Source organism: Trematomus bernacchii, unplaced genomic scaffold, assembly GCF_902827165.1.
Source record: "Trematomus bernacchii unplaced genomic scaffold, fTreBer1.1, whole genome shotgun sequence".
Taxonomy (NCBI): Eukaryota; Metazoa; Chordata; class Actinopteri; order Perciformes; family Nototheniidae; genus Trematomus; species Trematomus bernacchii.
Genome location: NW_022987515.1, coordinates 407,872 through 425,000, shown reverse-complemented (window position 1 = coordinate 425,000; position 17,129 = coordinate 407,872). Strand labels below are relative to the sequence as shown.

The following is a 17,129-nucleotide window of genomic DNA, read 5'->3' as shown; positions in this document are numbered from 1 at the left end:
TTTACCCTTTTGTGTTGAATTCTTTCTCTCTTTTTTTAAATGTGACAATGGCAATTCTTTTGAATTGTTGGTTAGCTTTTTGGTTTGTTTAGACCTTCTTGTCCAAATCAAAATATATGCCACACACAATGACCATGTCGCTTGTCATTTAATTATAAAGACACTAAACAGAGAGCCACACATCAAGCAAAGAGGCCCAATATTCCAGTTTTTTCCAAACGATGATGGCATCAGATGAAGAGTCACGCAACAGGTCATCCAACTGTTAGTCAGGTTTATATGACTGCAACATTTTAATAAAGATAATGGAAAGAAATATTGTAATTGATTGATAGTGAAATGGTTAGTGAAAAATGTAGCCACGTGCTTGGACCTGTTTTCCTCTATTGAAGCAAATTGAACAAACATACAATGTGGGGAAGAGAGGGAAACACATGGGAAAGGAGTGGGAAGCAGAGATCATCTAACACACATCTAACTCAACCTACACGTTAACACACACACACATCACACAGTTTGACTCTCCAGTTGAACCTCACAGACAGGAATTAGTGGTTTTCTGTGGGAGTGCTTTGATGTCCTGCAGACAACACTACCGCTCCCCTAACACACACACACACACACCCTTAACACTAACGCACACACACATACACACACAAATAGTCCACCTTGAACCCCTAGCTCACTTCGGTAGTCATTCAAACAGACTGACAGACAGACGGAGCTCCATAAAGTCAGAAAAATAAGTAGAAGAGGAAAATGCAGAGAGTAATTATAAAGACACAAGAGAATATCTGTAAATAGACAGAGAAAAAATGCATAAATTCTAGTTTTTCAGAATAACCTTTTGTACAAGAATGCAAGCGCTTTATTTATTCTTTGAAGGTTGCTGTACAACACTGTTACAGCTGCTGCAACAAAAGACAGAGGATTGCTTCACACAGTTTCTAGGTGTGTTGAAAGTGTAAACACAAACACGCACAGAGAAAACTTTCTCAATTCAGCCTGGAAATACAGAGGAGAATCAGCCAGAGGAATTTAAGGAAACTGGTGGAGAAGGCGAGGTGAGGAGACTTCCTGCCGTAAATGGAAAGTTCTCCCTATTTCAGAGAGAACATTTAATCATTTCTTCTGTGTATTTAGGCAGTATTACAATAACAGAACAATAAACTGCCTACATATGAGTAACCTTTAGGGAAAACATATTTAATCTCTCTCCTTATCCTTTTTAAAAAATATATTTAGTCAATTTATTGAACATAAACAAAACATACAACAATAATAATAATAATATATATATATCATTTTCTTTCTTGTTTTTTCTCACTCATAATAATAATTATAACAAAGTACAAAAAAATAACAAGACAAAAAAAAAATTAAATAATAGTCTCTGTCATGTTCAACAGGGGCAAGAAGAAGCTTAAAAAAAACTTTTCTGGTCCTACCCCCTCTAGCATACATTTTCCTTATAAATAAAATATTAGGTCATCGTCATCAGCGATATGTTTGTCTTGTTAATTTTTTATTTTACAAAACAATCAGAAAGAAATTACTTTTACAATTAAAAGAAATAACAAATGGGATTTTACAGGTCCTGTTCATAACCATTAATGATTCTAAGTTAACCTTGAATGTCTCGCCTTAAACCTGTGTTGTCACTCACATTATTGGAAAGTTTTAGACATCGTTGAGGATCTGTTGCTATAAACGACACAAGTCAGGGAGGAGTAACAATGGGAAAAAAGCTCAGTGAGGAGCGACTCAGTGTTGCTGAGAGACTCAGCGAGAGACAGGGAGAGAGAGGGAGAGAGAGGGAGAGAGAGGGGATAGAAAGCACACCCATCCTGAAGTGAGCAAAGCAAACTTTCAAGAAGAAAGTCGCCCAGATGCCACGCGTGGGAGGCAGCCTTTATTTATTTATTTCTGTTTATCTGGCTGTCGGTAATTTATTCCAAAAGCGCTGTTTAAAATACTCCTTCTCCCTCTGTCTCACCATCTCTTCCCCACAGATTAGAGGGGGGCTGCGACAGGGCTGCGTATTCCCTTCTCTATATTGTCTAACAAATATCTAAAAGGGGAGGCAGAGAGCACAGCGGCTCCTGTTTTCTCTCAAGCGCTGAGCTGAGACAAAGAGGTGTGGCAGGATGTGTTGCTGTATGCTTGCACCTGCTTAACAGTCTGCGATTGGTTCCTTGCGCAGTGGGTCGCAATACAAGCGAAAGCAAACAGGAGCGCGCACACACACACACGTACACACGTTTGCAAGCAGCACTCTCACCACAGGTTTAATTTGCAAAGATTAAAGTCTGCCGTGTGTTCAGTGTCACACCAACACACACGTGCATGTATACACACACCTGGGAGGGTGCTTGGCTAAGTGTTGTCGTGGCCTGGAGCTATAATGCCTGCTGTTTCTGCAGCTCTCACACACACAAACACACTCTCGATGAAATATGACATGCCACAGAGCCTGATGAAATGATATGTAGGAGCCCCCTCAGAGCACAGGGCTCACCTAAGACACACACACACACACACACACACACACACACACACACACACACACACACACACACACACACACACACACACACACACACACACACACACACACACACACACACACACACACACACACACACACACACACACACACACACACACACACACACACACAAATGAAATCTCATCATATTCAGATAGAGAAGAAAGGATTACCCGCGGCTGATTGCTGGATGAGAACATGTAGGAAGGGAATTGAATCCTCTTTCAGTCGGTGTGTGAGCGTGCGTGTGTGTGCGTGTGTGTGTGTGTGTGTGTGCGTGTGCGTGTGTGTTTGTGTGAGTCTGTCTATGTGTCTGTGTGTAACCCTCTTTCTTTGACCTCTCTGTGACTTACTTCCCATTTGACTAAAAACTCAGTTTTTCCATTGGATTTTTTTAAAGCAGAACAACAAATGTCACTTTTGGGCATTTAGGATTATGGGTGTAGATGCAGATTCATTTATTTGTGATATTTGAAAGCAGGCTGCATGTGTGATGTGCACAGTGATGAAAGAGGTATTCAGAGGCATTATGTAAAATAAAATTACTGATACCATATTGTCAAAATACTCCACTACAATTAAAAGTGCTGCATTTAAAAGTATAGGGGAAAAGGAAGTAGTATCAGACAAAGTATTCACTCTGCACGAAAAATGTCCCTGTTAGTGTCATTAAATTGATATGATATTTTTGGTTAGAATTACAGCTGCATTAATGGATATCTCGTATTTCACTGCTATAGATGTAAGGTTGTCTATAAAATCGTAATGTTTGTAGTGTCCAAAATTGTCAACTTTTTTCAATTTCAATTTTAATTGGAAAAAGGCAGGACATTTCTCAGGAAATTGTAGTAGAGTAAACAATACAATAGTTTCCTCTTTGATGTAGTGGAGTGGAAGTACAAAGTAGCATAACAAAGAAATACTGAAGTAAATTCAAAGTACCTCAAACTTTTTAGTAAAGTTACATTCCAACACCGGTAATGTGATACCTGAGATCTAAGATACATTTTGTAAGTCAGCAATTTAAATAAAAGGTGCCTTATTAGATGATACATTATTTTGAATTGGCCTACATTCATCAACTTCTCTTTCCGTGTGTTTGTTGGTGTTATTGTGACACTTACGATGTTCATGAGTGTGAGCAGGTACTTTTGGACATGCTCCTTCCCGTGAAACTGCACCACAGAGTCGTCGACGCCCAGCAGCACCTCAATGTTGTAGGCCCGGTCCAGGCTCTGCCGGCGCATTCGCCCCGCTCGCGTGTGGTTGATGCTCTGCTCCACGCCGCGGTACAGAGACTCCAGGTCCATCAAACCACCAAGATCAGCACCTGAAGAGGGAACAAAAAATGTTATTTAAGTTATTAAAGATTGGTACGTACGCTTGCAGGATTGATTACACATTGGTGTAAAAATCTCAATAAAAAAGAAAAGTAACGACTGCACCCACTTAATGACAGCATTTTAAACACACTTGAATATTCATAATGCCCCTTTTTAGATATACAGTACATACCTGTGGTAGCTATAATACTTGTAGCATTTATAAAAAGTGTATGCTATTTTACAATAATAAGGCTCAGGCTAAGTCATAGAATTGGAGCAATGGTGGCACATTGTCCATACACTTTTAAAAAAAATAAACAACTCATAAATAGACTGACATTTACAAAACATAGGTCATATTGTTGTGTATTATATTGCGTTGTTTTTAATTTTCCAAAAATAAATGTCTTGTTTGTGTGGCTGCTGTCAGCTTGTGTCTCCACCCGTCTGCTTCTCACTGCAGTGTTAGGGTGTCTTCAACACTTTTGTCGTGTGTTTAGTGGGCTGCGTGTTACACATTGACATCCATATGCACATGTGTACTTATTCGAGCAGTTGCATGTTGATGTGTCTTCCAGATAGACACCAGTTGAGAAAAATCGAGCATGTGTGTCTCTCGTAACCGGTGGTAACAGTGAAACTATCCTACACGGATCCTCTCTTAATCAACCAAATATTTCTACTCCCATCTGAATAAAAGCAGCAGATGGTGCTTGCTAAACACACGCATTGAGACAGCTCCCTCACGCAGGGGCTGCCCACCCTGCTCTTTTCTTGGCTTGCTACATGCTGGAAAAAATGCAAATTACACAAGAAACTACATTTTAGGTTATTCCATTGGAAAATATGCAACCTTCAGCAGCCCTGATATGTTCAGATCACTAATTACATCTCTGTTCATGCCTACACAGGTATGTTGGACATTTTTGGGTAAAGTGAACTCCTGACTCTAAAATGACTTCAAATTCTAAGTCCATCCTGTGTCTTTTTTGTTTCTCTTCAAAGCAGGCAAAGAGTTGGAGGCAGTGAAGATACAGAAGATAAACTGTCCTGTCTCTGGCGCCAAGGCCATCATTTCTTCACTCTGCGTCCTCCCCCTCCATTCCTCTGTCTCTCTCACCCTCCTGGTATGCAGACACAGCACTGCCTTGCTTGTATGGAAGATATGGAAGGCCAAGTCATGCAGTCTTGAACACGTCGTCACTGTGAATTCAATGAAGCACTATCCTCCCTGAATCCAGCCAAGGCCTCCCACAGCGGAGTATGACACACAACACAGCGCATTGAACGGAGTGTTCAAGTGTGTGTGTCTGTGCTGTGTGTACACAAACATGTCTAATTGGACCATAAATCACTAAGTTGAGTATGCTGTTTTTGACTGTGGAGCTTTTTTTTGAAGGTGGTGAGTTTATTCAACACGTGTCATGAGGGTTCAGCTGGAGCTCCGGGGTTTTGACACGTACGGATAGAACAAGTGTTGAGCGGAGGGAAAAGAACAAGATCCAAGAGGAAGATACAGGGAAGACGAGGGGAGAGGAAAAAATATCTGCCACCTTGTCTCCCAATCAGCAAGGGGCATCCCGCTTTCCCACTCCCTCTTATGCAACGTTTCCAAGGCAACGGGCTCATGGGTAAAACAACGGCCGCGTGGCTAATATTGGCTCCTGAGTCGCGAGCAGAATGAATCTGGAAGGCTGAATATGATCCCATATCTGCCCACATCCCAGTGAGTGACAGAATACCAACACAGAGCGAGAGAAAAGGAGAAAGACAGGGTGGGGGAGATAGAGATTCATATAGAGAAAGACAAGAGACTATGAGAGGAGAATTTAAAGATTTTTGCAGGACTTTTGTTCCGTTTAATAGCTCATCTCTGACACACACATTTGTTTCTCCTCGTTAGTAGGGGCAGCTAGATTTAAGGCAGTGCACTTCACAACAACCTTTGGCTCTTCCTAGTTATAGCTGCCTTTAACGAGCCTGATGTCATAACCGCACCATCTGCTTTTGAAGACAGGTCCAGATATTTTTACCTTTTTTGCTTATATAATGTTAAGACAAACCGCAGAGAAAAATACTTTTGTGTTCTCGCATTTAACTCCGCGCCTTCGGAAATTGCAGTGCCTTGAAAACTGCAGATGAGACAATGCGGGGACATTGCATAACACGGGGCCACAGCTGTATGGTAAGTGGGAAGTCTAAGGTAGAGATAACTCAAAGTGACACTGGCAGATTGGGAAACAAGAAGAGACTGAACTAAAGGTTGAAAGGTGCTTGACCAGATGGAGAGCTCTAACTATTTAAACCTGTCCATTTCAACAGCCCTGTCCTTGCTTACATTTATAAAAGAATAACAAACGTTCCTAGTTTCTGCTGTTTTGGAGAAAGTTGTTCAGAGAGAACTGCAGAGGAATAAGGTGCAAGAGGGATTGAGGGGGGTGAGGGAGGTGAGAGGTAGACCTGAGGGGTGTGATGGATGAGAGAGAGCAAGATGAGAAGAGACCAGAAGGACCTTGGTTGTTCTGAGTTCTGCTTCAAGCTCCTGCAGTGATGGAGGATATCGCTCTCTTGTACAACATCCGAGTGTGTGTGTGTGACTGCGGGCAAAGCGCCAGGGTGCGCTGCCGTGTTTCTCACAGCAGTAGCTTACATTAGCCTCTGAAACCTAACTGTTATCACTCTCAACCCCCAGATAGGGAATTGATCATAACAGTGTTCATTTTTCTTTCCGCTCAGTCCCAAACCTCCTCCTCCCACACCTCTTACCTGCACACACACACACACACACACACACACACACACACACACACACACACACACACACACACACACACACACACACACACACACACACACACACACACACACACACACACACACACACACACACACACACACACACACACACACACACACACACACACACACACACACACACACAACCCTTCATGTGTCTTCCAACCTGAAGCTTTAATTTTCCCACCTGTTCTCCATCTTCATTTGCATGTTTACACTCCCGTCTGCATCCCTGTATACACCCCTCCACCTCCAGCATCACACACAAACACCCCACCCCACATGCAGGCCCCCGCCGCCCTCTCTCTCCCAGTATTCGCATTCAGGTGGGGTGTGGAGCACGGCCTTATTAGGAGACAAAGGTTCTTTGTCTTTCAACCTTTGCAAAATGTCAAGAATGTCTGGGAACCCACTGAATACCAGGTGGGGAGAGAGTAAGGAAAGACTATAACCTCAACAGGAGAGAAAGAGAGAGAGAATGGTGATGATGATCCAGGTCAAGCCACATCTTACTATCGAGCCGGTCTTTGGTCTAAGGTGACTGTTTGGCAGTCAGGTGTGGCACCTCGCTCTGCTCCGCATTCAGCAGCTCTACTGTATAATGACTCGCTTTGACCTTACGATGGTCACTCTGTTCGGACTCAAGGTAGGGGTGCACCAGAGTGCGGTGTGCAAACCTCTGCATTTGGAAGCGTCTGCATGTTACAGAGTGTATGCTTCATGGACCTCCAACACAACAAAAATAACTGTCAAGTGAGACAGAGCTATGTAGTGGTTAGTGTATCAAAGTCAGTGAGTATTTACATAGAGGAATTACAATAATGAATTGAACAGTATCATATTGTTAGTCCAAACAATACCCAAACATATACTGTAAAGACACACACACATAACTCAACTGTTTCAAGGAGGACATATTACAGTATGCACATTTGCAGGTTTATATTTGTATTTTGTGCCTCTACTGTGACATTTTTACATGTTTTAATGTTCAAAAATTGTATTGGTACAGACTATTTATTTTCAAACACACCCCCAATCTCAAAGTCTTGCAGGACGTAAAATTAAGCACATTCAATTTTCAAGTAAATGATGTGGATTAGTTTGGTATGGTCTGCTAAATTCAAGATTATGTGACTTAAATGCACTTTATGTATGTATTTAATTTGAATGGGGAAACTCTAAAAGAACATATGGCTTTTAGAACAATGAGTGTTTGCTTTGTCGTAGAGATGTGTTATTTGAGAATGTATTGTTTTTTTTTGTTCTTACATGTACAGTGAAAAAGGTGCTTATATTGAAAAAGTAAAATATTAATAATGTGAAAATGCGGTGCGTACTTAAGTGACTTTGAGGGTGTCAGCCCACACAGTGTTCCCTCAGGAGTGATGATTACATTCTTTAGTGTTATTGTATATTTTGGTTATTTTTCCAGCAGGTCTGAGTGGCAGCAGGCCTCAGGGGAGACAGCGCTCTCATTAGTGCTCACCTGAGTTCAAGGCTGTCTGTCTACCTCCAGGCACAGTTATCCAGACATGTGAACTAATTTACTTACAGACACGTCTTGGTCACATAGCTCAGGGCACGGACATTTTGTCTCCCCGGTGACAGCTTTATGGGTTGTCATGGTGATGAGTGTCCTGGACAGCGGGCCGTTAACACTCTCGCTAGCATCTGGGCAGGTAGCAACATGCTACGCTGTCCCACACAGTGTTCCCATACTGAATGCTCATTATTTCTAATCCATCATGTGACAGCTGTAAAGGCTGCAGAGTGGAGAACACACAGTGAACTATGCTTCCTATAATCATACAGCTGTTAATTATTTAGATTGGCAATCAGTAATCTAATTTTACATGGACAGCTCCCTGAAGACCATAATAATTATTCATACATCAAGCACTGAACTTTGCCCATTTATTAATAACTGCTTTGGGTTAGGGTTGTTTATCTTTTACAGTGGTTCCTATAGCGCTGATGATGATTTAAGGTGGTCGAGTGTTGGATGTGAGTTGTCCAAATATTACTTAGGGTAATGCAATATATATCTCTGTGCTACCTGAAGTGGAGTAGAGGACCATTTTTAATATTGCATGACAGTCTTTATAATCAGCAGGCGAGAGGGCCACCTATCCTCACTGCCGCTCGGTGTGTCTGTGTGGATTTCTGGTGGTTCAGGAGACAAGGCAACCTTTAGCTCTGTCCTCTTACATAACTGTCTGTCTGTCAGAAACACGCAGGGCTGCTGGGGAGGTACACACTGATGCCCCCCCCCCATGTGGTGCTGTGCTACAGTTTCATTAGCTGAGCCATTTCTTCATAAAGTCTATGCAGATGTACCTACATACATACAATATGCAAAGCCGACAAATGAAATCAGCTCTATAGGGGTTTGAAGCTGACAGAATTCACACTCATGATCTCACATGAGCCTAAATTGAGCGGTGATGTTTCTCACAAGCTGCGAGGAGCCTTGTGTCTTCATATCAATAATTACATCAAGAAAATCAGCCCATGTAAACATCGCAAACACATCTCAAAAACACAGCAATCCAATCATCACAGTCCACGGAGGCAATATTGTTGGCAAAGATCAATCATATCCCCAAACTCTCTCTCTTCTTCCTGCGGTTGGATTTTCGGTGCTCGATGTAAACTGGAGAGCCTTAGTGTCCAATAAGACAGCAAAGCCAGGCTGATAAAGGGCTTACTGCAGGTCTGAAACTGACCCGTCTGAGCGCCTGTCGGCCTGTGTCTGTCTGTCAGGCATTTTTAAAGGTCTCTTATGAAATCAAAAAAGCACGAAAACACCTCCAGCCAAGACAGGGCAGCGAAGATAAATACGTAACAGCACCAGTATGCAGACTACAGCGTATGCAGACAAGACAGTCTTCATCCACATCTCTTACTGCTGTCATATCAAGCTCCACTGCCTATACTTTAAGAAAACTATGGATCAATCTTAGTGGGAAACGGTGTGTGCATCAACAGGAACATAAAGAGGGAGAGGCTGACAGTAAGGTGCAAGGTCCGGCTCACAGAGAACCTATACATCTCAGCAGAGACAGCTTACTGCGAGCTTGAAGGGTTTGTGGCCCCCTTGCCACCTCTCTCCCCAAACCTGCAACCCCTCTCTGCCTTTACCTCAGCCTCTGATCTCAAATATATCGCCCCCCATCTCCTAATATTGATGTTCATATTCAACTCATATATTTGAAGGAAAAGTGATGCTGCCGGGATTATGTTTTCATTCATGTAAAGAGGAAATGTTTATCTTAAACGTACCTGTAAAATGTTCAGCAATCACAATATTTGCTTCTACAACTAAAACATGATCGCTGTTTTTTTATGATAATGTTAGGGCACTTCAAAAGACTTTGAAGGGTTTTTCACTCAATTGTATCCACCATTATGTATCGACGTATGGCTCTGCAAAATGCTCAACTGTAGTTTCTAGCTTTACCTGTGTGCTGAGGGGAATCTTCACTCTCGCTTTTCCTTAACTAAGATTACAAAATCTGTACATCGATATCTTACATAGAGGAACAAGCGTAATCAAATCCACAAATATTTCTGTTTCTCCTGTCATCCCTGCTTGTTTTCCTCATTTCTTCTCCCGTCACCCATAGCCCCAGGAAATGTCCTGTCCTGGCTGTGAAATACTCATAGAAAAGCTAACGCCGGCCACCAGAGACACACAGCACCACAGTTATTATGACAGGCCGGCGAGCCAAACATCTGTCAACCTGAGCACTGAAGGGATAGAGAAGGAGTGGAGATGAAGGAGAGGAGGAGGGGGGGCAGAAGAAGAGAAAAGTGGACAAGGATAAACATAGGGCCTACAAGATAAAAGAAAAAAAGCCATGAGCAGAGATAGACGATATGTATACATAATTAGCCAGTAGGTTTAGTTTATATTACAGTTACAGTATAAAGTTCTCAAGACAGCAGGCCAAATACTAAAAGCTTGTGTCACAATCACAAACAGTTTCTAAAACCCGGAAGCTATTGCGGTTATACCATCGAGTCATTTTTTTTCTTTCACATGGTCAGCCAGCTCTACAAACTGAGCTATAATGCGGCACTGAGTAATGTTTTTAGATTCTATTAACATAATTAAATAAGAGGGCAGTATTTTTATTTTATTGGGACCATTAAGCAGCGTGTGAAGTCAGCTGGCTTGTAAATGTTTTCTATAGCAGCCAACACAAAATCTAAAAGACTATTAACACACACTATAAACAGGACTCACACATGCTAAAATAAACTTGGACAGAGTGCAAATGGCAGTGCATTGGTGTTAATGTTTCAAACTGCCAACCTGCAGGGGAAAGTGTTGAATAAGGTGTGTCAACATGTCTAATGCATTCGGCACTTTAGTCACCCTTCTTTTTGAGTTTATCTACAACTAACACATCTGCCTTACTTATTATTAGTAGTCAATGTGTTGTGTCAACACCTGGATGATTTAACAAGACGACCGCAGGTGGACCAATAAAAACTAGACCTACACGCCAGGCATGTCAAACAAATAAACAACAGCTCACCTTTTTGAATGGCCTACATGAACACTAAATGACCAAACAGTTTACAGGTGTCACTATAAACCGGCCGACCAACGACCACCAACAAGTTCCCCTTATATCCCTCTCTTGTTACATTCCTCTCCTTTCCTGCTTCCTTCATTTCCTCCTTATTTATTAAATGCACCTCTTGAAAGGGTAGATATGAAGTTAGAGTGGATAAGAGAAAGTCTATCTAAAGGTGTGAGACAATATGTATGCAAATGTTCTCAGCAAGAATCTCCCCAGTAGAGCCAGGCTTCAGCATGCCTGCCAAAGGGCGGGGGGATGAAGATTTATCATCCAATATCACCTCATCATAAATGATAAGGATACACATACAAGGCAGGCTGTAACATAGTGACAGACCACATCTTACCCAGCTACATAAGCAGAGTAGTAAATCCAACAATTAAGGCGTGGAGTACAAAGACTTTAACACGGAGAGTCAAATATGAAATACTCTTTTGGTGTTTACAAAGAGTTATTACTGCCTGTCGGCCCACAAACATTCAGACGGAATTATTTTCAATTGCACAGTGCTCGAGCCAGACGGGAGAGAATTAATAAGGCACTACAGTGTATCGGTGTTACTAAATTGGCAGTGTTTCATAACAAAGTCTTTCAAAGCAGTTATCAATTATAAACAATTAAAAGAGCCATTCATCATTCTTACAAAGCCGGCTCCGTACAGGGAGCAGCGCTGACAGAGAGGCTGATCAAATGTAATCAAAACCATAATCAGCGAGCGCTCTTCAACAGAGGATCATGATGACTGAGCTGAGGTATATGCATGTAAAGATCACATCTCAATGCAGCTCTATTGGACAGCAACACCCAGAGGGAAGCCAATGCGAAAAGTCGGGGAGAAAAACAGGATAAGAATACGTTTAAAGTGATGCTGAAAGACTGCTTCTAAACCTGCTGGAGAGACCACACAAACACGTTCATCCTTTGGCCCTTGGCAATCGCCAGTAGGGCATGTGTGTTCTTGACATGGAAGAAATGTGCAGGTCTATCTGTGTGCATGATGTTGATTGACATTCATAGTCCAGATCACTGCTCTGTTGGTAACCAGGAGAGATATGATCTTAATGCAAAGATGCACTGGGGGAAAGTATCCCATACACATTACTTCTCTGCATATCCAACTTCCCCAGCTCGCAGTCCCCCTGAGGCAATCGTGATGGCACAGGTTGAGGCTGCAGACCCCCCACCTCCCAGGCATATGGCTAATCAATGCTGCCTCTTCCGTGGAAATGTAACTCTATACTTGAGTGGGGAGGATAGGGGAGGATAGGGGAGCTTCCAGCGCGGCCTCCCCCTCTCTGTATCCTAATGAAGCTCCCAGGTAATCAAATCACTCCGAGTCCACACACAGGCAGATGGCCAATAAGGGCACAACCACTGGGGCTCTTTGATGGGATCATGACAAAGTTTTTAAAACTTTACCAAAGAGCCATTTCTTCTCTCTCTGCATGCATTGAGTTGAGCCGAAACTGATTTCAAAATGTGACTACATGAATTTAAAATGCTCAATGTGTCATCTATTGTGTTCCCTTCACAGCACTATCACTGATAAGTTTGATGCGGAGACAGCTGAGAAAATTGTCATTACTGCATGGCCACATGAAAACTGATCTCAGCTTAAGAAACATTTTCTCTGCTGGACTATAGTCATTTTCTTTGGGACCACTGACAAAGACAATATTAAGTAACTGACATGTGAAGTTAATGTATTTATACCACATTCATAAACTTAAAGTCTTGTGAAACAGAGCTTTTTTTTTAGACATGCAATCGAAATATCTCAAGAATTAACTGAAAAAACATCACATCTAAACAAGATTAGTAGTGGGGAAATGAAAAAAAGAAAACACTGTAGAAGTTTTGAAAGTAAACATGTTAAAAGTGCATTTACACTGGGGAAGTATATAAGAAACTTGTGGCTTAATCCACTGTAGCATGGGAGAATCGCATTATGAAGCAACAAGGTGAATGTTATATAAAGGTGTTATAGCGTCCACAATATTGAACTGCATGTACAGTCTAATGAATAAAAAAACACTCCCTTCAGTTTAACTTCAACAGCAGTAATGATGCCGTGACCTACAGCATTCCCAAAGTTTCCCAACAACTTAAACTGCATGCAAGACAGAAAAGGATCATGTGGATCCTTGGAGAATTGTGGGGGAGACAAACGTTGATTCATTTTGAAAATGACACAGTCTTTATTTTTAAACTATATTCTGCTTTTAGTTGAGATGAAAATCGTATTTCAACTAATCCCATTCATAGCAATAATCCCCTCCATATTACAGGATTCGTCATTAACTAATAACCTTTCAGTCAATATGTTAACAATCAGAGAAACCTGGCATAATCTGAGGACAACTGTTGGCTAGGGGTGAAACAGGCTGCTGTATTTCCTCCAGCTCGATTTAATAAAGAGAGGTTATTATAATGGAATATTTTCCTCTCCCAATCCAGGATCTGGCAGTAAGACCTGTCTCATTCTCCTCGCTCTGCAGAGCAAGTAATACCCACTAATCCTAGACACAGAGAGAGGCTATAGGGACGAGAGGGAGGGAGAGTGACAGAAAGAGTGCTTATGTCATTATTTACAGTGTTTATGCTAAGTCTTTCTCTAACCCTCACCCTTAGACCCCATCATGTTGGTCTGTGGCTGTGAGAAAAAGTGTGTATGTGAATGTGTGTGAGCACTTTTGAGCGTGAGTGTGTCTGTGTGTTGTCAGCAGAGCGTGTGGAGGACTAGACACAGACCAAAGAGTCACAATCCCCAACAGTGTTCATTTAGAAACACACACACACACACACACACACACACACACACACACACACACACACACACACACACACACACACACACACACACACACACACACACACACACACACACACACACACACACACACACACACACACACACACACACACACACACACACACACACACACACACACACACACACACACACAGGAAGGAAGGAAGGAAGGAAGGAAGCTCCCAGGCCCATCCTATCCAGTGTGATGTAATGAGATATCTGCTGTTTCCCATTCGAGTCTCTCCATCCTCCACAAAGCAGAAGCCACTACCGGAGAAAAGATATGAGCATAGGAGAGGACGGGGACTAGAGGACAAGGAAGAAAATCAAATATTCCTGTTTTTGTCCGTCTCCACCTCTCTGTTTAAGGGAGTAATATGTCTTCATCTCCGTCTATCCTATTGTAATGGAGTAGGTCTCACTACACTGCCTGAGGAAATTGCCTTATAGTCCCTCTGCCCCTCTTCTATATGTGGACACACATACACACAAACAGGCCACACACACACTCATTGCGTTGGCCTCAGTGACACTGCTTAAATATTAATGACTCGGTTCTCTCTCATTAATAATAGCTGCAGCGCTGATTACTCTGTGAATACCACTGTCCGTGCGTGCATGCGTGCGTGCGTGCGTGCGTGTGTGTGTGTGTGTTGACATGTGTGTGTACACGTAAGGAAGTGCGCCAACTCATGTGTAAGCCAAGTATTTGTTCTGCCTGTCACTGGCATATTACTCTGTGAATCACTCCAAAATTAATACTGACAAGGCATTACACAGGTAAATTAAATAATATTCAATAACATAGCAGTGAAGATGTTAAAGGTTAAATTATGGTGATGGATCCATTGTCAGCTTGCTTCAGAGTGTGTGTTTCTGTCTGTGTGTGTGAGAGAGAAAAGAAGATAAGTGGCTATGGAAGGTGCATGTATAATATGCACAAATTAAAAATGATTAAAGTGAATAAGCAACACACACACACCCACACACACACACAAATGCATACTTAAAAATATACAGAAACACCCACACAGACGGGCAATCGCTCAGTTAAGCCACGCATGAGGCATGGGAGATGCAACTGGCTTAAGCTAGCTTATAACTAGACACAACACACAAACACACACACTGGGGCCAACCAAAAGCATGAGTAGTCATCAGTATCCATTGGGTTGTAATGGAGAACTTTGCGTCACCCTGCTAAGAATAGCAGGGTGACGCAATGAAAGAGGAGAGAAAGGGAGGCTGCGGGGAGAAAGAGAGAGTGATTTGATGAGCTGTGTGTCCTTTAGTAAAGATTAGTCAGCAAATGACAGCAGCACTCATGGTAAATGGAGAGCAATCCTAAATAATCACCCTTTTATAATAAATAAATAAAACATGTACTATACAAAACCCTTACTTTTTCTGCCTTTATGACTGGACAGTATATCAACTGCTCTTGTTGTTTGGCGAGTGTATTTATGTTGTGTGCCTGTGCTCTTCTGCGTGTGTGTACAACATGTGGCCACAAAACAACAAAATGTCCATTTGCCTGATGAATTGCATTGAACTGCATTGAGACAAGAAGGGCGAGGTAAGAAAAGACGAGAATCAGAGAGAGGAATTGGAAAGGTAATCAGTGTTTTGTTAGATTGTTATGCAGGTTCAGAGTAATCACTACACACACGGTTCAGGAATTGAAAAGAGGCAATGTTCCCCAATCTGTTATCACTCATTATTACACATAAAATAGTTCACAATCCATGCAAAAAACACTTCATCATCCTGGTTTTGTCCATCTTTTTGGTCGTCCCAAGACATCTCTCATCACCTAGCCCTCCCCCACCCATCAAAACAGAGTTCTATGATCCCCCAATGTGCCGCCCCCCCCACCTCTCTGTGGTCTCTCTGGCCCTGGCTGTCGTTACCTGCATCGTATGGCTATGGCGGATGGAAATCATCTTATTAGCGCTGTGCTAATGTCTGTTCTGGATTCCTGGGACACTCTGGCTGCCCCTATTTTAATTGGCCAACTCTATTAATATTTCATTAGTTTAAACACAGCACATCACCTTTCCCATCTCTGGCTCTGACCCCGTCGATTGTTGCTCAATATGTCAGACAGGGAATATAGATGGGGTTAAAATGATTTTCACAGTGACCGCCACAATACTGTTTTTTTTGTGTCAGAGGTAAGGTATATTTTGTTAACAGTTTCAGTAAAGTATATTTATTAAGGAATTGATATTGATCCAAAATGTATGGATGACAGTAAAGACGCCAAGCGAGCCAACAGGTTGATGTACTGTAAATGCATACGCTTATAGATAGAGAGCAAGAGAACAGTACATTTATAAAGAAACTGTATGAAGTGAAATCCCTACAATGGTGAGTTGCTGTTGATCTTGTTCCACCTCCACTATACTTTATCTGAGAAGCACGATTTCTTAATCTCTTCTGTCCTTTATCCCACTTTCTATGTCCCAACATTCTCATGACAGAAGAGTAGATATATCTATTGCCAAGATGTCATTGGGATTTAAGTTTAACAAGTACTACAGACCTTTGAAAATCAAGTCATTTCATTTGACCTGATATTGGGTCTACACCGTCTACACACAGAAGATGGTAAAACTGTAGTTTGAGAAAGAAAGGAAGAAGTATAGAGCAGTGGAAACCATTCAAATGTTCAATGAAACACAAACTAATTACCAGACAGAGAGAGGACTGTCCAATTTAGATGCCGATACATTTGGACACAAGAGCCTAAATACTTTAAAGTAAGAGCTGGATACACTGCAAAAATGACTAGGCAATCACGTAGTGCTTTCAACACACACACACATATTTGCCAGCACACATGCACCGACACACACACACACACTCACACACCTGGCAGCCCCGGGGCTAGCTCCAGGGCTGCCAGGTGATGGAGCTGAGGGAAGGAAAGGAAGAGGCAAGGAGTGGAATGAGTGTGGTTGTGTGATATAAAAAGACAGGAGATAGAAAATATATGAAAAATGAATAATTCAACCATTCATTTAATATAGAAGTCATGCTATATTAAAATG

The 17,129-nt window shown here is 41.9% G+C and overlaps 1 protein-coding gene across 1 annotated transcript in view; it reads right to left on the bottom strand.

Moving 5' to 3' along the window:
• Positions 1 to 17,129, bottom strand: part of LOC117471179 (A disintegrin and metalloproteinase with thrombospondin motifs 2-like) — a 104,852-nt gene that overhangs the window by 27,914 nt on the left and 59,809 nt on the right. The window contains exon 4 of the mRNA XM_034116004.1: positions 3,673 to 3,878. Within this exon, the coding sequence (XP_033971895.1) occupies positions 3,673 to 3,878 (206 nt within the window). The remainder of the gene's footprint in view (positions 1 to 3,672; positions 3,879 to 17,129) is intronic.